The sequence below is a fragment of the Manis pentadactyla genome, chromosome 3 (assembly GCF_030020395.1).
Source record: "Manis pentadactyla isolate mManPen7 chromosome 3, mManPen7.hap1, whole genome shotgun sequence".
NCBI lineage: Eukaryota > Metazoa > Chordata > Mammalia > Pholidota > Manidae > Manis > Manis pentadactyla.
Genome location: NC_080021.1, coordinates 133662871 through 133685181, shown reverse-complemented (window position 1 = coordinate 133685181; position 22311 = coordinate 133662871). Strand labels below are relative to the sequence as shown.

Below are 22311 nucleotides of genomic sequence, written 5' to 3'. Positions count from 1 at the left end.
CTGATTTAGTCTCCAGCCCCTGCCCTTGGATGGGGGTCCAAAACTCTCTCACTAACATAACAAACACCTGTTTCACCTTTAAGACTCTGCAGTTGTTCCAGGAACTGTGGATGAAGACCAAATACACCTGGGAAATACCTATCTGGTCATCTGAATGACCCAGTATGTATTTCTTATGACTTATTACATCACAGGAACTTTTAAGTCAGCCAGCCCTAAAACCACAAATTCTCCCTTATTTTGTTCTTTATCTAGTATTCTAACAACTAATTCTTAATTAAATTTAAGTGAATCAACATTTACTGATGAACAAATAAGTGCTCCAGAGATAAAAAAAATTAAATGGACCATGATCTAGTAAGTTCTAATAAGGAACAGAGCTCTAAGGAAACTTAAATGAAAACAATTTGTGACCCAATAAATACTATCATGTCATTACCTGTTAGCTTCAAAGACAAGCCATAGGCTAAGGATGGCTTGTTACCTGATACTTGTCCTCTTAACATGAGGATTAAGAAAAATTTTTAAAGTTACACTACATCTTTAGCCTAAAATAAATATATGCTAAACTGTATTTTTGTATTGTGGTAAAATATACATAACAAAATTTACCACTCTAGCCATTTTTAGAGGCACAGGTCTGTGGCATCAACATTCACATCATTGTTCAACCACCACGACTGACCATCTCCAGAACTTTTTCATCTTTCCAAACTGAAACTCAGTCCCCACTAAACATTACCTCTCCATTCCTCCCCTCCCCAGTTCCTGGCAACCATCTAAACTATATTTTTAATAATAAGGAAAAAGGTACTCTTTCTCCACCTGACAGTCTTCAGGCCACACCTCTCCACCTGTTGCCCCATCAACCAACTGCAAACACTGTCCAGGTATTTACAACACCCTAATTTTGGAGCTTCTCATTCAGAGCAGACTATGATTTAAAGTCAAGAAATGCAAAATATGTGGTAAGTTTCATGTATTTTCATATTCAGAAAGTTAATCAAAATGCAATTCTTTAAAAAGAAGCATGGATATGTAATCAGAAGTAGAAAATATATCACTGATGGTAAAATAATTTAAAGTAGTTACGATTCTAAAGAATCCCAGCAATCTATCACCTATGAATTAAAAGAGCCACAGATGTCTGAGCCCCTGCCGGAGGAGGACTCACAGCCCTCAACACACCCTCCTGAGGAGACTGTCCATTAGATGTATTTCTAACTGTTTAGGGTCCTTTGGAAATCTCAATCAGAGGACACAGAATGAATTCATTTTATTAAACAACATTGAGGCAGTACAAACCTCTGTGTTACTGATCAGAAATAAAGCAGATTCATGTGTGACTTATTCCTTAGAATTTGCACTATTTAAAGGAATAATGGGAAGACATTTCCAGTATTTCACTACCTTATAAAGTTGTTTCACTTTAACTTACTTCATAAATTATACTCGGTAGGTATATTTTAAAATGCCACATGTGTCTTACATGCACCTGAAAACACTTTTCAGTAACGTAGGAGGCCCCACTTCTATTCCTGATATGACAGATTTGCAGCAGCATGCAGGAACTGGCACACTTCATACTCTGCCACTCTGACAGGCTGCTGTTCAATAAAGGCACATACCCAGATGCTTTCCTCTCGTTGGTACTGCTTCCAGTTCCTCCCGCCATCACTGAACATCAGGAGGTAGCTGCTCACCCAGTCAGAGCTCCCGTATCCTCCCTGGGTGGCCACAGCTGTGACCTCCATTCTCTCTCCAAGGTCAATCTGCAGCCACTGGTATTTATTTGACACAAGTGGGGTCCAGCCACCAGCCCCTTTTGTGGAAATAGAAACACGAGAAATGGTAAAGAGAAAAAAAACTTAAAAATCTACATTAGCCTGTAAGAATGGTGTCATAAATAAAATTTAAGAAAATCACAGTTTCAAATTCTGGAATATATAAGTCTCAAAATCATACACACACAGAAAATACAGGTTAAATGGACAAAGCCTACCTACATAATTGCTCTGGTTTTTTAGCTCACAAGCCCTGACCTCCTAATATTCAGGGGTTCCAAGAAGTCAGAGCACTTAATGCAATGGTGGACAGCCCAGCACCATGCCATCGCATCAGTGCTGGGGACTCAGGTCTTTACTGGCCTTTATGCATGACTTGCCACTTGCCAGATGTAAAGGAAAACATGCAGACCATGGCAGAACTAGAAAACCTTAATTCTGGGTTCCCACCTTGAGCTGGGAAAAAAAATGCTGGGGAAGTATGGAATGCCAGGAAAATAAAGATGCTCATGGTATAGCCCTACACTCAAGATGCTTACAGGCAGATAGGAGAAACATTACTTCAAAGAACAATCTGAAATGCAGTGTGGCGGGGACAGACGCATAGGTGATTCCTGTGCAGGGAGCACTCTGAGAGGCAGCACGGTGAGCGAGCAAGAGCCCAGAGTGAGTGAGTGATAAGACACTCAGACAACAGGTGCCAAGCAGAAGTTACTGTGTTTTGTTTTGTCTAGAGCCTACAAGAAACAGAACTAGGGATACACCCACAGATGTACTGTGGATATATATTCTTCTTGTAGTTTAACAGAAATACGAATTTTCTATTTGGATTTAGATGTCATATTGATTTTTATTTTAAATGAATATACAACACAGAAATTTGTAAGTAAGTTTAAACACATTCTGGAACTGATATTTTGCTATACCTATGTCTAGAAAACAATAGTGTTGTGTAAACAATCCCTAATATGATTAAACTAGCTTTAAGAAAAATTTCCACACTGTTCAGACACCTAACCTGAGCATCTCACCATAGTAAGGTATGACACTTGAGACATTTATCATCTTCTCTTTCCAACACCCGCACCCCATTTGCTAAAGCTGTTAGGACCAAGTGTCTGTCGGGCAGTGTGTGACATGGGTACAAGACAGCTGGAGGGAAAGGGAAGTGGGGCTCCTAAGGCAGGGCATGGAGGAGTCACTGGAGGCCAGCACCACCTGTTTTTTCACCAAGTCCTCCACTAAAGCACGACATGGATGACCGCTAAACCTAGAGCTTACAACTTTCTATGATTTCTTCATTTCCACAGTGAGTCTTTGTTGAAATACTCAAAATTTTCCTCTCAATGTACTATAGGCACAGCATCCTAAGATTCTCAATCTTAAATATGTTGCCATTTTGGTTGCTCTATAATGCACTCTTTGATTTTGAAATAATTTCAGATTGACAGAAGGGTTGCAGACAGTATAGGGAATTCCTGTCTGTTAGCCAGGTTTCCCTAAAGTTAACATTTTACATCCTATGGTACTTTTATCAAAACTAAGATATTAACGCTGGTACAATATTAATGAAACAACAAACTTTATTTTGATTTCTCCAGTTTTTCAAACCCCCTTTTCCTTCTCCAGGATCCACACTGCATTTATTCACCATGTCCCCTTAGTGTCTTCACATCTGTGACAGTTTCTCAGTCTGTCCTCGCCAGTAATGACAAGACTGCTTATTACCCAACACATCCCCATCTCGTTCTACTGTTCTGTCTTAGGGCTTCACTGAGCTTTTTGATTAACAAGAAGTCCTTCTGGAGTCTAGCTAACAGCCAACTAACAGTCCTGGGAAACGTTACTCTGCTGACTGCAATTTTATGATTACTACCCCCCAAAAAAGAAAGTTAAAACTCATTGAGCCAATCACTTAACTTGGAGGCCCTACATTTAAATTTGGTATGAATCAGTTTGAATCTCTGAGAAACTACTCAATGTCCTGTATTCTATGTCATACTATTTGGCATTAAAGTTCTAAAGAAAGTACTGCTGATACATGTTTTGGCATTTCACAGTCCTTCTCTGTCATTTCTAATCTCTCCTGAGGCCAGCAAATGTCATTAACATGGGCACCACGTGTTTAGAGAAGCACAAGGGAATAGAAACACCCATGTGCTCGGCCTAGTGCCCGGGGACTGGCCTCTTCCACCATGCCGCTACCTCTCTGCTGCCCAGCCTTTAATATCAGCAGGTAATCCACCTTGAACATTTCACATTCCTCACCTGTGGTGAGAAGGTGCTGCTGGTATGCAAATTAAGCTATTTGAGGAATTGGACACTCTGATAAAGGGCTGAAAGCAGAACCTCCTGCGCAGGCAGCAGCTCACTTTAGCAGGCTAATCTGCAGGTAGATGCTGGGGGGTGATGGGAGATGCCCTGCGGTCACTCATGCACGCAGTCCACCAGGCTGATGCCACTTTTTCTAGCATTTAATGAAATGCTGGGTGGAGAGAGTGGGAAATAACACAAATGCTGGCCTGAGGCCTGTGAGGGAGCACAGAGTGGTTTCACCAACTGGAATGGGGGACGACTGTGGCATAAGGACAAAGCAACAGTGCCAGTCAGGGCAGAGAGGGCGTGTGGAGGGGTACGCTCACCAGTCAAGGCAGAGGAGGTACACTCACCAGCCAGGGCAGAAGGGGGTGCACTCACCAGCCAGGCTGGACACGGGTATGCTCACACACAGCACCCCTACAGCTATCTGTGCAGACCAGTGGCTCTTACTGAACAGCCTGCATTATTAAACACTGCAAATCTTCAGTAAATCCACCTGGGAACCAGCACCCCCTGAAATGGAGTTCAGCACGTCCTAGTTACTCCTGTAGTGTCACCAGTGCTTAAGCCATGAGAAAGGCACTTGCCCCTCCAGCTTTTCCACTGCCCACACCACAGACTGTCCTCTGCCACTGCCTGTCTCCCACCTCAGCCCCTTGGCGGAAAAGCCATCACAATTTATACCAAAGAAAACATGTCCCGAGACCCAACCTGTATAGGATAAGTTTCCAGAGCCTGGGAGGCCACCCAACACAAAACGTCCTTCCCACTACAAGGGGAGCATGAAGGGTACGTGTTAGGGCACGAGCAGGACTAAGGTGCGTTGAGCACCTGGACACTGGCACCTGCTGCCAGACACCCACGGTGTTGCTGTCCCTGCTTCCAGGTGAAGGCAGGGCCACAGCCAGGGTGCTGGGCTTTTCAGTTACTCATCACTGAATGGCCTGTTACGTGTCATTTTATACTAGACAAAGGTAATAAAATGAAGAAAACAAAACCTGTCACGAGTATGTGATGTGCTAAGAGCTTCTCTTGCTACTCTTACATCTTCCACACACCTCGAAGTGAACCAGTGAGCCCATCTCCACTTTGCAGATGACACTCATTTTAGGTCCCTGTAAGGATGTTTTATTCAAGCTTAGCTCCGTTTTCATTATCTTCCCCTTCTAAGATCCTATCCCTATGGTTTAGCAGTTCTTCAGTACTGTTTATCAATCACTGGGCTTGTCTTACATTGATACATCAGGAGGTTTCTGCCTCCAGTTAGCCCTGTGTGGTTGCTCCCCCAGCTCTGGTTGGATCAGACACAGACAGTGACACTGCCTTGAGAGAGGGGGGGGCCTGAACAGGACACTCAGCCAGGGCAGGCCACGGATCATGACAATGACTACTGCTCCTGGTTGGTGGCCCCGGGGCATGCACTATCATAAAGAGCATCAGCTGGCTTTCTGCAGAGAGGGAAATTAACCAGAGGTGAAGAAAAGTAAAATAAGCTCAAGCCTTCTTCAAGTTTCACAAGTACCAGAGCAGAAAGATCCAAGGAAGCAAAAGTCAGATGGGTCAGTGTGAAGTGAGCAGACCCGCCCATCTCCACACCAAGCAAATAAACAGCTAAACTGAAATGTCCCCAGGGAGAGTTTCCCTCCAAGACCATTATTACACTGTGTCAAGTGGGAGCTCATCCAGCAATACGCACTTAAATGCATTTTAATTCACAGAAGGCTCACTGCAAGTTCCAGGCAGGGTCCAGGGTGAATGAGAAAAAGGCTCAAAGAGCAGGAGCCCACTGCCGCTTTCCCCTGGAAAGATGACAGGGTTCCCAGAAACAGGGGCTGGTGGGCAGGCTCTGGGGATGCTCCCTGGCCACCTAACTCAGAGATCTCTGGGCTTTAAATGCTGAAGCTTATGCCACAAGTCTGCCTATGTTGCTGAGGACAACTCCTTCCACTCTAATCTTAGGAAGCCATTCCAGTATACTACATATAGCATTTTGGGCTATCAGCATGTAAAAAACACAGAATCCTGTCTCCGGGCCCGTCAAGGTGTGCTCCGACGCCCTTTCAATGTGCTTCCCACATTCTGCTAGCAGCTAGCAGCCTGAGCAGGGGAGGGTGGACCGTTCCCCAAAAAGTGCATCCATAAGGAAATAAGGCACACATTGGTGCCTAACTGTAAAACAAATTTAAAGATGTGAAGATACCCTATCATGGCTTTGCAAATGGACAATTCAAAGATAAATAAAAAATAAGTGTATATTGCTCAATTTGAGATTTGCATTGAAGACCAGTGATACTGAGGAACAGAAAGTATGCTGTGACGATTCACATGTGACTCCTCTGGGCTCTGTGCACAGCAGCCCCGGAGACAGCTTTTAACACACTTTGGCACTGAACATTCCTCACTGCAGCTCTTTCTGCATGAAATAAACAAAAATCTCTTGATGCTATGTGCTTTGCTTTCTCTCTCTCATATATACTTCTGGCTAAGCTTTAAAGGAACATGCAATAAAGCAGCGTTCAGATCTGAAGCTTTTCAGTTCTTACTTGTTTGAAGTGCTGCATTGACAAAACTCTAAGATAGATTTGCTAATTTCTCACCTTAGAAATAAAAGGAAGCATTGCTCAGCAAGCCTATAAACAATCTGAACATGTCAAAAATACCTCATTTATGACTGAATAAAATGTGTGACTGAGCTTCTTTGTTCGTATCCCATGAAATCTGCACGTTTACAAGGAGCATGAGCCCAGGATGTGTTCTAATTCTATGAAAGCATCCATGTGCACTTTTCAGAGGCCTCCTCAGGTACTCAGAGCAGATGGGATTTCATATCATCCTTGGGGCCATTAGGGAGAGCAGCATCTCCCTCTTACGTGGAGAACACAAGGGACTCCAGGGAGCCCAGAAGGGTAGGAGGTCAGGCACTCTGCTCCATTGGCCCCACTACTTCTCATGGATGCACTGTTGTTCTTAAGGCAACATCTTTTTTTTTTTAATTAGATGTAGTATAAGATGGTGCCAGGAAATATAAGAATGACCAGAATTAAAGCCATAAAAACTGAATTACCCATTCATATGTCACTTCTCAAGTCAGCCAAAAGCCTCTGGAAAGAATATTCCATGATGATGGAACTTTTTTTTAAGGATGTTATACAGCTTAACTCATTAAAATTTGTAAGCACACTATGAAAGCCTTGGATGAAGAGGCATTTACAGATTACCTGTTATACAAAATAGCGTATTACAATGTGAATGGAAAAAGGCCTAAGCCTCACAATATGTAAATGCTACTACAAAGGAGCATTTTTGGCAACATTCAAAGGATGGCACTGAACACAGTAGAGCAAAGCCTGCGCGCCTTGGTTTCCTTGGAGGGAACGTGGCAACCAAAGGAGGTCCAACGGTGAGATCACAGAGGGAACAGGGAGCCTCTGAAGTACCATCTTCCACTCAGCCCTTGTCCAGGCAGAGCAGCGGCCCGCAAGGCCCACGAGATGATCCATCAGCCTTGTCACCAGCTGTGACCTTCTCGGACCACCCTCTGGCTCACAGGTTAAACCTGCAGCTCAGGACTCCCGTGGGCTTGGTTTTAACAAGCATCCTCGTACGTTAGCCATCCCAGGTGCTATGCAAAAGATTGCTAACTGGACTTCACCCCTTTGGCAGAAATGAAGGTCACCTTCACTGGTACACCTTTTGCCAATGGCCCTAAAAGGGAAAATCCCTTGAAGAAGCAATGTAGTTGTATGTGTGTGGATGGAAAACCCTGAGAGCAGTACGAGGGGATGGGCCAACACACATCCCTCTAGGGATGAACCAAACCTTTTTAATAATAAGCTAAATGAACAAAGATAGGGTGTATGTCAAGTGTACACACTATCAAGCAAATAGCTTTCAACAAACTTCTCTGTATTACAAGTGATATAAAAAATGAATTATGTTGAAAAGAAAAAGAGTAGAATTTGCTGGACAACTATTTTAGAATTTGATGGTCCTTTGAAGGGCTGGCTTCTACATACCATTTGGGAAGTCACCAAGTATGTTGTAGGCACTATTCACTCTTGGGAAAATGGAAACTTTCGTGGTAAAATTGTGGCCACCCTGAGGTACTTACTATGCAGGTTATGATGTTGGGTCCCTGCAATCGACCTCCAAATAACCGGGAGACACGTGGATGCAAAAGCAAGAGCGTTTATTGGGTGGCCAGCATGCTGGGGTCTCACACTCACAGGTGGAGACCCCAAAGTACAAGTTCATTCTTCTTTTATACATAAGAATGGAGTCGTGTGGAGAGCGGGCCGTGCGCAGAATGGGCCATGCACAGAGTGGGCCGTGCACAGACCGGGCTGTGCACAGAGCGGACCGTGCAGAGCAGAACTGGCAGTGCACAGAGCAGGCCGTGCGCAGAGCAGAACGGGCCGTGTGCAGAGCAGACTGTGTGCAGAACGGGCCCAGATATGACCTGACCCTCACCACAACCAACCCGCTCACCAACCACCTGGACCAGTTCCCTCCAGGTGGAACAACACTCCCAACCGCCAGGTGGGCGAGCCATCCACCTTCCACTGGCCGGGAGCATCTGGCCAGCCCTAGCAACTGTGTTGGCCAAATCCCTGCAACTCTTGCAACCTCCCCCTGATGTGACCCGTCTCTCACAAAATAAAGTCACCTACAAAATGGAGCAGCATTAGTCAGGACTCTTCAATAAACATACAAATCATTCTGAAAAGATGAACTGCTATGTTTTTCACGCCTTCCCTCCAGTAAATTCTGTAAACTAGTGACCGTTATACATTAAGCCTGAGAGACGCCAGGGTGGGCACAGACCAGCTCAGAAAATGGGAACCAGGACATGCAGTGACTTCCCACCAGGCAGGAAGAGCAGGTGGGGACCTGGGGGACAGTGGGCGAGGGGTGGTGGGAGGGTGATTCAGGCACCGGGGTCTGGAGTGAAGCCCCAAGGGGTAAGGAAAGTGAGAGGAATAAATAGAAATCGGCAGGCCTGGCCTGGCTTCCGCTGGCATTTGGGGAGACTGTCTTGTAGTGCCCTGGAGCCATCCGCTGCGTCCTCCCTTTCAGGGACAGGAGCGGCACTTCCACGGACCCTTGTGGTTGGGTGGGGCGATGCGACAGCTCTGGCTGGCTGTGAACCGAGAGAAAGGTCATCTCTGGCCCCAAATGCCAGGACAAAACATCCAATGCCCTGTTCCCCTCAGCACGGTGACCCACAATTCCCCACAGGCCATTAAAACGGGGCACAGAAGTGAGGTGAGAGTCTGACTGGACTGTCTTTGGCAAGGGCAGTAAACCTGCAACAAAGGGCTATGGCCTCACTGCTCAGGCCAGAAAATAAATGACACTCCGGGTCAGATTTCAGGGAGACAAGAAGTGACACAGGATGTCTTCTGCAAGGGATGGATGACCCTGGGAACACGGCCTTCCTGAGAACACCAACGAGGTATGTTCATCACAGTCTGGGAGCCAGTGCTGACAACCTGCCCTCAGCAGACAGAAGCGAGCCCTGCCTGACATGAGTAGCCCACCCCCACCCAGCTCCAGGAGGGCAGAAGCCTGGCCTGTAACCCCAACACTGCCTTGGAAAGAAGCAGGAGACACACAAAGAAACCTAAACATGCTTGGAAGACACTTTCCCATCCAAAAGACACTACTGAATCTGGGAGACCCAGGATTGCCTTATCCTGCAGTTAAATCTATGATCTGGGCTACTTGGCAGAGAAAAATGACTAACTCTGCCTCCTCAAAGGTTGCTGACTGTAAAACCCAATGGCCTTATTCCGGTCTGCGCTTCCCCCCCAGTGAGGAGACTAACGAAGGCCACGGCAGATCGATGCAACAAGCAAGAGGTTTATTGTTATTCCAGCTAGCTGGGGTCCAAGTGTCAGCCCGACGCAGCGGGTCTCAACAAGGACCCCGAGCACTCAGAGTCAGAGGTTTTTATAGCAAAAGGGCAGTATTTTTCCACAAGCACATCACATTGTTTTTCCAAAAACACATACATTTCGCTGGCTGACGCCACATCCTTGGGGGTCTGGCGAGATAAGATCACCCTTGGAATGTTAGGGTGGTTCTTAGTAAGATAAGCTTGGTATGTATGATTAACTGATTGAGGTTAGCTAACTAAAGGTCACTGCAATCAACACTGGCTGACTAACTTGTTTTTCAAGGTTCTAATATTTTCCTATTTTCTTCCTTCTAGGTTAGAGAATGGTGTCTAAGCTTTTTAAGATGGCTACACTTATGCTAACTTTCTATCCTTGATAAGGTTGATTCTTAATGATGGATTCTACACTGACTACACCAGAAACACACTGGTTTCATCTCATCTTGTCCCTTAGATTCTACAGCAAGAATTTAGAGCTTGGAAAGGACATGGGATCAGAGCAGGTGAGAGTGAGTTCTGTGGGCTGACTCCACAGTAAGGGCAGCACGACCCTTGGTGTCTGGGGGCTTCTCCTTCCAAGTGCTACCTTAATGCCTTTGAGATGAGCTGGAAGTTTAAAAAGCTACATGGCTGTGCTCTAGTGCATGGACACCCTTTGCATGGATGCTATTACATCTCACCTGTCCACGGCACTCACTACTCAAGAGTGCATCGGCAAGGTCCTTTGGAAGACAGAAAGAGAAGGAAAGAAAGGAAGGAAGGGAGGAAGAGAGAAAGAGAAGAGAAAAAGAGTGAGAGAGAGAGAGAGAAAGAATGAAGGAAAGAAATGGTGGTTTAAAAAGAGAATGTGTAGTATTAGCCATAATAAGTTTAAAACTTTTAGGAAAGCCAGATAGAATTCAGAATCTGATGTCTGAAGGCACAAATTTCCAGCACATTCATATGCTTTTATAAAAATCTGGTTTGCAAAGAAGGCCCTTTACTGCAGGTTGAATTGCTCCATTTAGTATCTGGAAACACTGGCCAATTCCTTCCAACAGGTTCCTGGCCTGTGAATAAAAGATAGGAATATAAAAGAACTGTGATTTTATGAAAAAATATACAGTAAAAGTTTACTATTAGGAGATGTGCATCAATATTTTTGATGTAATATCCTAATTTATATCAGGAGTTGACATAGTTTTAGATATTTAAATTATAATGTAATCTTTAGATTTTGTTTAACATTCTTTGTCAAAAAATGTTACTGTCCTATTTAATTTAATGTTAATATCATGTCCTATTTGGGATACTGCAGAGTTCATATAATCAGAGATCTCATGGTATATGTCATTTAGTATCTGATAGCCAGATCAAAACATTTTTCCTAATCTAATTATTTTTCTTTATCTTGCTTAAAAACCTATAGGATAAATTTGTACTAGTAACTGTTATTTCCTAAATTGAGAAATAAATATCAGAACATTGAAAATAGCTTCTAAAATGCTCAGCTATTAATTGTATTGGGATCATGAGATAAGACCTTTCCTGGCTCCTCCAACAGGGTAACAGTCCTGGTGAGAGGAAGCATGCTCAATGTCTCAATATGAGAAGGTGGACACTTACAAAGAGAAAAACACCTAGTCTGTTCAGTTTGTCTCCACCTACTTCTATTCACAATAAACACTACGGTATTCTGAAATGTCATTTTGGGTAACATTAAATTAAAGCAATCTCATTTGCACTGTCACCAATGGTGACATGCCACAGTAGGTAGAGTCCATACTTTTCAGCATCTGTCTCATGAAGGGAGCAGAGTGGTCCCTTTCTCTCTGGGATGAGTGTTAATGCCAGCATTGTGAGGAAGCGAGAAGGACAAAACTGAGTGTGTTTCCTCCTAATCAGTTTCAAATAGCTTCTCCAGGCCTCCCTCCACCTCACCTGGGCTCACAGATCATGTAACTAAAGAGAACAAAGTATCAAGAGTTTGAAAACAAGATGTGCAAGGCTCCTGAGCCTTATAGATGAAGGGTCACCTGAAGTAACAATAATCATAAAAACAAAAGGCTATTTTCACAAGCAAAAGGTAGAATAAAAGTCCAGCACAGCTTACTATAACATAGTTTTTGTTTTCTGGTTTTTTTTGTAACTTTTATCTGATAAACATGGAGTATAAAGTTTCCTTAGGGTATTTCTCAGAATAAAAGTGTGAAGTCAATATTAGAGCATGTTATTATTCACAATCAAGAGTCAGATTTCAGCAATCTTGGTTTTGTATAGAAATATTTGGTGACTTATGGTTTTAGGAAATATCAACATAATAATGATGGAAACAAAATCAGCCAATATGATCAGTCAAACCCAGTTTTCTAGGACTTTACTTTTTTTATCTTGTAGAACCCTTCACTAAGAATCAACCTTATTGAAGATAGAAAGTTAGCATAAGTACAGCCATCTTAAAGCTTAGACACCATTTTCTAACCTAGAAGGAAGAAAATAGGAAAATATTAGAACCTTGAAAAACAAGTTAGTCAGCCAGCGTTGATTGCAGTGACCTTTAGTTAGCCAACCTCAATCAGTTAATCATACATACCAAGCTTACCTTACTAAGAACCACCCTAACATTCCGAGGGTGATCTTATCTCACCAGACCCCCAGGATGTGGCGTCAGCCAAAATGTATGTGTTTTTTTGGAAAAACAATGTGATGTGCTTGTGGAAAAATACTGCCCTTTTGCTATAAAAACCTCTGACTCTGAGTGCTCGGGGTCCTTGTTGAGACCCGCTGCGTCGGGCTGACACTTGGACCCCAGCTAGCTGGTCTCTGAATAAATTCCTCTTGCTTATTGCATCAAGAGACGCCTTCTGTGAGTGATTTGGGGCGGCGCTCTCCTCTGGGAGAATCCAACAATCTAATGGCATCAATTCTCTTGAGCAGGTATATGAATAAAATATGTGTACGTGATTTACTTCATACAACTATCAGTTTTGAAAAATTACACTTCTGGGCATTTGGGGGTAGTAACTTTCAGCAGTTTTTCTTTGTTTAAAAAGATAAGGTATATTAACAGTAGTGTGGACATTTCTTAAAAGTATTATCTAGACCCCAACCTAAGACTTCCAAATAGGAACTCTAGAGGAGCCCAGACAGAGATTTCCGAAAGAAACTCTAGGAGCACTTAGGTTCATGCTGAGCGATGATTCAACTCATGACTACCTCCACAATAATGGGAGCTTCCGCTAGGAAACACAAAAACACAGGCATGTGGTGGCAGACTCAAGAGTCACAGCATCCCAGGCTCCTGGGGCCCCACCTCTCCGTGGCTGGCATGTCCCCAGAAATGCTGGACCTCCCCGGACTTCCCTACTTAGCCCTCTCAGGATCTTTCACAGACCTCTTTCCTCTATTTATTGCAGTCTTCCTGAGAAATGTTTTACTACTTTTCATAAATAGAAAACAAAATGAACACATAAATAAGATGTGTAAGCAAAAAATACATAAAACCAGAGAACATGAAATGTGCAACACATTTGAATTCACTAATTAATACTGGCTGTGTGTTGAATCACTGAAGTGCTGTAAAATCATAAAATACCTTAGGATTCTAAATCGTTTGGCTTTGGGGGGGATTACATATAGAGTGGCTCAAATTTATGTATGTGTGCAGTCTAAAATTATGTATAGACCATTCTCTTGGTACCTTTATGCATCCAGTAGGTGCAGTTATCAGCTACATATAAAATTCTTGGCAGAATCTATGATATTTGAGACATTTGTAATTCTTTATAAGAATTCTAGAATATCAATGACTTCTGGGCAAAATAAGAAACTACGGAAGTAACAGACCACCTTCTTTAAAACCTTCAAATACAATAACATAGACCAAGGAAATTTTAACCATATAATCAGGTAATCTAACATGATGGTTTTCATCACTACATCATACACAGAATTCTCAGAAAAGCTAAAACTACTGTATATGGAGAGTAATCAGCATTTTAATCCAGGTTTTATGCTATCCATATTTTACATTGTGATAATCTAAACTGAAGTGAACTTGTATGTTCTCCAGCATTTACAAAGGTAAAAAAAAGCCAAGGATGACTCTGGGATGCTGGCTTTTAACATAAAATAGAGACAGATGACCCTTCAGGAAGAATATTGGTAAGATGTGCTATCTAAATCATGCTTTAGAAGTGGGAATGCAATCAGGTGGAAATGCCCCAGCATCCGCATGCACACTGTATGCCATCAGAGTGACAACCACCACAAAACACATGCCTCATCAGTTGATTGCCACTCTTTAAAAATTAATTTGAATTTGCAGAGTGATCCAAATATAAAAGATAAGCTTTGTACTCACCATTTTATAATGACTGCTTATCATATTCTGAGTTACTAGATATTTTAATTAAGTGTAATGGAAGTAAGTTCATCGTAAACTTCGGCATTTTCCCTGTCAATGTTTATCAACTTCCCAGTGCCCCATACTGACGGCACCAAAGGCCTGAGTCATAATGATGTTCTGCACATGCAAATCAGGAACACAATGCACAAGCTCCTGGGGCTTTTTTAGACTAATGAAATGTGGTGCTTAGTTTTTAGAATCTCTGGGCAAACCAGTAGGAAGTTTAGATATTAAGCTGATATCAGAGTAACCACCAGACCAAAAAATGGTGAATTTGATACCTTTATTACTAATTGAAATCTGACGGCAGTGAGAAGATATGTTTCACTGGGATGCTAAAAATGAGCATGAATGATGCTGAGGAGTAAGTATCTGGCCACAGATTGCTTCTTCCTGGTAAAAGCCCACAAGGTGGACAGTGAATGGATATGCCCCCACCCTAGGCTCACTGAGTTTCTTCTCTAGTGTTCCTACTCTTCTATAACAGCCAATACAATCACTCACTACTGGGTTCCCACATTTGATTTCTGAGGACACAGTAAAATTCAAGCTATCGCTAAACTCTGATCTTAGAAATACCAAATAAATGGAGAAAAACACTTAAATTCCATAGCAGTATCTCCAGAATTTGCGACGGTGTGTTTACATGGGACACAGGTTAATTTCAAATTTTACTTTGACTTCACCTTTCTCAATAAAATTAACCTATCCCTTAAAAAGATAGTGAAACATCTGAGTTTTAAGTGTGTGTATTCACTAATTTAACCACTAAACTATTATTTGTGCAATAGAGAAGTAATTTAACCAATGGTACTACACTAGCAAGAATGGGTTAATCTCTGTCCAAGTTACCCACTAGCTCCCTTCCCACTCATAGGAAGGGAATCTGTATTTTCAACAGGAGCCTTCCGCTGGTCTCCTCTCAAAAGTCCTGGGACTGAGCCCTTTCCCCATTATACCCATGACAAATTCACATCTCACGGATGCCCTGCTGTGGCCTGTTGAGATCCCCCCCAGTGGCTGTGGCACTGGCTCATTTATTTTTTATTTTAGTTATTCATAATCAGAATGCTTGACTAGTCACTGTTCCCAGAGGCTTTTCTAAAAGGGATTGATAAAACTGGAAATAATTGAGTCTCTAATAATTCCCTTCTGATTTTAATCTCATTTATGATCATTTGCTGGCAATGAATAGGGAAGGAAAGTATCAAAACAAACAAAAAAGATTGATAATAAACAAAAAGAAAGCTAGCAAATGAGAATATGAGTCTGCTTTCTTCACTTTCATTAAACTGCAGAATAATTAATTTTTGAGCTGTAAGAATGAGTATTAACTAAGATGAGAATACTTCTCTCTGAGAGAGAACCATGGTGGATTAACAAGAAGATAGTAGCAGACTCACCATCTCTGCGATTAAGATTTGCAAACCCAGGGCCGTGGCTGCCGGACAGCTCTGAGGAGCTGCTGAAGGATGCTCGAGGCAAGGAGGATGCCAGCGGGGCATCGCAGTTATCTGTGAGGAAAACACCAAGTTCAGGTTATCACACTGATGAAAGCTTTCTTACCAGCCTCCCTCTGCCCCCTCCTTACATATACCCTCCCCTTCCTTTTGCTTTAGTTAACAGGCTAGGAAAATGCTAGAACCTGTGGCAAAAATCAGAGGTATGTCAGTAAATGTTTAACAACAGGCTCCTGAGGAGAACAGAAGCCCTAACTGCTTTGGGCTGCCACTTTGCACAGTGCAAATACTCCAACCATCGCCAGCCCAAAGCTGTCAATGTGATGTTACTGACAAGGAGTTAGGAAGAGATATGCACACATCACCCCATTATGTAGTATTTCCACCATGCAGATAGACGATATAGAAATAACCTCAAGAGAATAGGTAATAGTAAAATGCCAGAAAGTAAAATACTAAATGTTGAGTTTAGAAAATGTATTACTTTGCTTTCAATATGAATTTACTAAATTGTAAGTTTATACAATTTAATGCTTAATAATGGTTGTTTCTTAACAACTGGCTTGCAAAATTAAAGAAGTTAGTGATTGTTCCAGCCCACCACTCTTTAACAGGAATATTCAAAGTGTTTCCTTTAAAATTAGGAAAAAGAGAGGATTCCTCAACATTGTGGCATAAGTAGGCCGGCATAAATCTCCTCCCCAAACCATACATATTTTGAAAATACAGGAAATATAACTATTTCTAAAATAGAGACCATAAGATACGGTACAACAGCCAGGCTACATCTACATCTGTGAGAATCAGCATTTCACGAAAATGGTAAAATACAAAGCCATGACCTGGCTGGACCCGAGAATCTACACACATCAACAGAATCAGAAATGAGAAAGGAAAAATCATGATGGATGCCACAGAAATACAAACAATTATTAGAGAATACTATGAAAATCTATATGCTAACAAGCTGGATAACCTAGAAGAAATGGACAACATTCTAGAAAAATAAAACCTTCCAAAACTGACCAAGGAAAAAACAGAAAATCTAAACAGACCAATTAGCAGCAACAAAATTGAATCAGTAATCAGAAAGTACCCAGGAACAAAACCAACAGGCCAGATGGATTCACTGCTGAATTTTATCAGACACATAGAGAAGACATAATACGCATTCTCCTTAAAGTTTTTCAAAAAAATAGAAGAGGAAGGAATACTTCAAAACTCATTCTATGAAGCCAATATCACACTAATACCAAAACCAAGCAAAGACCCCACCAAAAAAGAAAATTACAGACCAATATCCCTGATGAACATAGATGCAAAAAATACTCAACAAAATATTAGCAAACCAAATTCAAAGATACATCAAATCAATCCTACACCATGATCAAGTGGGATTCATCCCAGGGATGCAAGGATGGTATAACACTCAAAAATCCATCAACATCATCTACATCAACAAAAAGAAGGACAAAAACCACATGATTATCTCCATAAATGCTGAAAAAACATTTGACAAAATTCAACATCCACTCATGATAAAAACTCTCAACAAAATGGGTATAGAGGGCAAGTACCTCAACATAATAAAGGGCATATATGACAAACCCACAGCCAACACTATACTAAACAGTGAGAAGTCAAAAGCTTTTCCCTTAAGATTGGGAACAACACAAAGAGGCCCATTCTCCCCACTGTTATTCAACATAGTTCTGGAGGTCCTAGCCACAGCAATCAGACAACACAAAGAAATAAAAGGTATCTAGATTGGCAAGGAAAAATTTAAACTATTCCTGTTTGCATATGACATATTGTACATAAAAACCCTAAAGAACCCACTCCAAAACTACTAGATCTGATATCTGAAGTGAGCAAAGTTGCAGGATACAAAATTAACACACAGAAATCTGTGGCTTTCCTATACACTAACAATGAACTAATAGAAAGAGAAATCAGGAAAACAATTCCATTCACAGTTGCATCAAAAAGAATAAAATACCTAGGAATAAACCTAACCAAGGAAGTGAAAGACCTATACCCTAAAAACTACAAGACACTCTTAAGAGAAATTAAAGAGGACACTAGTAAGTGGAAATTCATCCCATGCTCTTGGCTAGGCAGAATTAATATGATCAAAATGGCCATCCTGCCTAAAGCAGTCTACAGATTCAATGCAATTCCTATCAAAATACCTACAGCATTATTCAATGAACTAGAACAAATAGTTCAAAAATTCATATGGAATGACGAAAGGCCCCAAATAGCCAAAGCAATCCTGAGAAGGAAGAATCAAGCAGGGGGAATTACGCTCCCTGACTTCAAGCTCTACTACAAAGCCACAGTAATGAAGACAATTTGGTACTGGCACAAGAACAGACCCATCCAGTGGAACAGAATAGAGAGCCCAGATATAAACCCAAGCATATATGGTCAATTAATATATGATAAAGAAGCCATGGATATTCAATGGAGAAATGACAGCCTCTTCAACAGCTGGTGTTGGCAAAACTGGACAGCTACATGTAAGAGAATGAAACTGGATCATTGTCTTACCCCATACACAAAAGTAAACTCAAAATGGATCAAAGACCTGAATGTAAGTCATGAAACCATAAAACTCTTAGAAAAAATATAGGCAAAAATCTCTTGGACATAAACATGAGCATCTTCTTCATGAACATATCTCCCCAGGCAAGGGAAACAAAAGCAAAAATGAACAAGAGGGACTATATCACGCTGAAAAGCTTCTGTACAGCAAAGGACACCATCAGTAAAACAAAAAGACATCCTATAGTATAGTAGAATATATTCATAAATGACAGATCCGATAAGGGGTTGACGTCCAAAATATATAAAGAGCTCACATACCTCAACAAACAAAAAGCAAATAATCCAATTAAAAAATGGACAGAGGAGCTGAACAGACACTTCTCCAAAGAAGAAATTCAGATGGTCAACAGGCACATGAAAAGATGCTCCACATCGCTAGTTATCAGAGAAATGCAAATTAAAACCTCAATGAGATATCACATCACACCAGTTAGGATGGCCAACATCCAAAAGACAAACAACAACAAATGTTGGTGAAGATGTGGAGAAAGGGGAACCCTCCTACACTGCTGATGGGAATGTAAACTAGTTCCACCATTCTGGAAAGCAGTTTGGAGGTTTCTCAAAAGACTCAAAATAGAAATACCATTTGACCCAGGAATTCCACTCCTAGGAATTTACCCTAAGAATGCAGGAGCCCAGTTTCAAAAAGACATATGTACCCCTATGTTTATCACAGCACTATTTACAATAGCCAAGAAATGGAAGCAACCTGAGTGTCCATCAGTAGATGAATGGATAAAGAAGATGTGGTACATATATACAATGGAATACTATTCAGCCATAAGAAGAAAACAAATCCTACCATTTGCAACAACATGGATGGAGCTAGAGGGTATTATGCTCAGTGAAATAAGCTAGGTATCAAATGAAATAAGACAAGTATCAAATGATTTCACTCATCTGTGGAGTATAAGAACAAAGAAAAAACTGAAGGAACAAAACAGCAGCAGACTCACAGAACCCAAGAATGGACTAACAGTTACCAAAGGGAAAGGGACTCGGGAGGATGGGTGGGAAGGGAGGGATAAGGGGGAAAAAGGGGCATTACAATTAGCACACATAATGTAGTGGGGGGGGGACATGGGGAAGGCAGTATACACAGAGACGGCAAGTAATGACTCTATAGCATCTTACTACACTGAAGGACAATGACTGTAATCAGGTATGTGGGGGGGACTCGATAATAGGGGGACTCTAGCAACCATAATGTTGTTCAAGTAATTGTACGTTAACGATAACATAAATAAATAAATAAATAAATAGTAGTAGTAGTTAACTGTTTCCTCAGCTATGTCAGGGGGTCCTGGCACATGGTAGGCATTTAAAAAACGTTACTGAATTGACTGCAAGCTGGAGAAAAACATTCTTAAATCTTCACATCTATGTTATATTTCAACCCTGACATAAATTGAGCTGAAAACATTGAATGCTGAAACAGCCAAATTCATCCTAACAGTTAAAGTATGCAGTCATAACTTCTGGGCCAGGTGCATGCTGAAGACATCTCAGTGGGACACAGGAAATACAGAGAATAAGTATCATCATTAGCAGGAAGGCACTGTCCATGAAGCTTTCATTTCAGAAGACATTCTTGATCCTGCATGTCAGCAAAATTCAACATGCCAGTGCACTCAGATATTCTTCAGAAAGAATTCACATAGAAAAAATAGAACATGTCTCCATTAGAAGACACTAACATCTCTAGATCAGTCAAGACTGTACAACAATTTGCAGTAAAATTCAGGGGGGAAATAGGCACAGCAGTTTTTTAGACACTAACACCAAAGGGACCCTTTTCCATACAACTATGTGGCTTCGCAATGTAAGAGTCAGAAGGATACACAGGTGGTTTGCCTACACAGTGCTGGTGGTCCTGAAGCTGCACTTGCTGGGGGCTCTCCCAGGGCCCAGGTATGACCCTCCCACCTCTTACATCAGTGAACACTTGTCACCAAACTTGAACACTAGTAAAAAAGCATCTTAAAAATCAGACATTTTAAAAATTGGCAATTCCCTGCCTCTGCCCTTCCCCTATAATCGGATTCAGTGAGCTCATCTTACTTTGAGTCCTACAGAACCAGAGTCTTTGAAATACAACTGATATTTGTGTAATTCAAGGTAGACACACCCTGTTTTTCAGAGAAGGGAACCCACACCATCCAGAACAGAAGCTCAGAGCACGCCACAGCAGATGAAAACCTGTATGGCAGGAAGAGCTGCTCAATGGGCTGTGGGGTGTATGTCCTAAATTGCACCTTTCAGACAAGGAGCCTGGTATCTGTGTTACATTCTGTGATTGTAGTTTAAACCGTTAGCAGGACAGAAAACACAATTTAAAAAATCTGAAACCCTATCAGGTTAGTGCTCAGAAAGATGTACTTAAGAAACTCAGCGGTTGACTCATCTGAACATTGATGTTGCCCTAAATACTTAGTTGAAAAAGATGTTAACTATCCGTAGCACATTAACTGAAGAACCGCCTTGTTTGTATAAAGATCTGAAATACTCATTTCAAGTGGCAAAATCTAGTATTCCACAAAGTGTACTCCAATTGTTAAAATGGTCACAGAGCGATCGAGAATGCAATTTTTTATCTTTCTGTTCATACATCGTTCACATGGACTACCAAAGTTTTGAAACTGTCGTAAATCACATAATTCCATTCTATAAATGCTGTTTTGTATAAGTTCCTTCATGAAGCAAGTACCTAATATTGCACGAGTAAATAATTTATTTTGAAACATTAAAAAAAAAAATTTATTCTGCAAGTTTCTCAATTTTCACCACTACAACCTGGGGACAAATTATTTAACTTCCTCTCAAGTGTATATTATTGCACTACAATTGAAACTGCTGTGAAATGCCTTAAATACCTATGATGAAAGGATTTCAATGTTCATTTATATTTAGAGGAATGTTTCTTCTAAAGCCCATGTGACTTTAAAAGCTTACAGAAGTTTAAAAAAATCTATTCTACCATATTTGATTCATAAATATAATAATTTGAATTTTTAAGATGACTCAGGTTCCATGAGAATTTTTTTACACTATCGTGGAAAGACTATTTAGTAATTTTCACATTGTCATTGGAAATAATTTAAAATAGTGTAAATAAAATAACATACTCCAAAGCTAAAAATCACTGCTTTATAACAGAATGAGAAAACAGAATACTTGCCATTGCAAAAACATGTTACTTCTTGCTTTAAATAATCAACGGGGAGATTCAAAAAGCTTGTTTGACTATTGATAAAAAATCTGCTTACAAGCTTACAGGCTTTGTTTTTTGTAAGCTTGATATACTTTGCTTTTTTCATCCACCCACCTCCTCCCATCCTCTGCTCTGGCTTGTCTTGCTCCCTCCCTCTCTTCCTCCTTTTCTCAGAGAGTCAACAAAGGGCAAGTGGGGAGATGCCCATGACCACTGGCCCAAGAACCATCAATTCATTGCAAGCCAGAGTGTTTGTAAAGGATACCTCCACCTCTATAAACTACTGCTTGTCCCTTTTTGTTGGACGGGAAAAGAAGACAACAGTAATTTATTTGTAGGGTTCCAAGAATGTACACAAAATATATACGGTAAAAGGAAGATTTTCACATTATAGAACCTGGATTCATATGATAGATTTTTAATACAATTCATTCACTAGTAAATATTTTCCAGTTTAATTCACTGAAGTGCTATTACATTTTAGCACCGCTGTTTAATGTAATATTTACCTACAAATTACTTGAATTTAAATAGTAACAGTTCACTGAAAACTTGGGTGTCTGCCAAAAACAATTTCCATAAAATTTCCATTGAACAATCATTTTGTTTAATTGATCATTTTTATTCAAAACTACAGG

General features: G+C 41.2%; 1 protein-coding gene across 3 annotated transcripts in view; it reads right to left on the bottom strand.

Annotated features, from left to right (window-relative positions):
- Nucleotides 1-22311, bottom strand: part of LOC118922095 (contactin-associated protein-like 3) — a 219561-nt gene that overhangs the window by 164898 nt on the left and 32352 nt on the right. For all 3 annotated transcript variants that reach the window (XM_036904445.2, XM_057498476.1, XM_036904444.2), the window contains exons 2-3: nt 15793-15903; nt 1629-1822 (exon numbers count right to left, since the gene is read on the bottom strand). In XM_036904445.2, coding sequence (XP_036760340.2) covers nt 1629-1822; nt 15793-15903 — 305 coding nt within the window. The remainder of the gene's footprint in view (nt 1-1628; nt 1823-15792; nt 15904-22311) is intronic.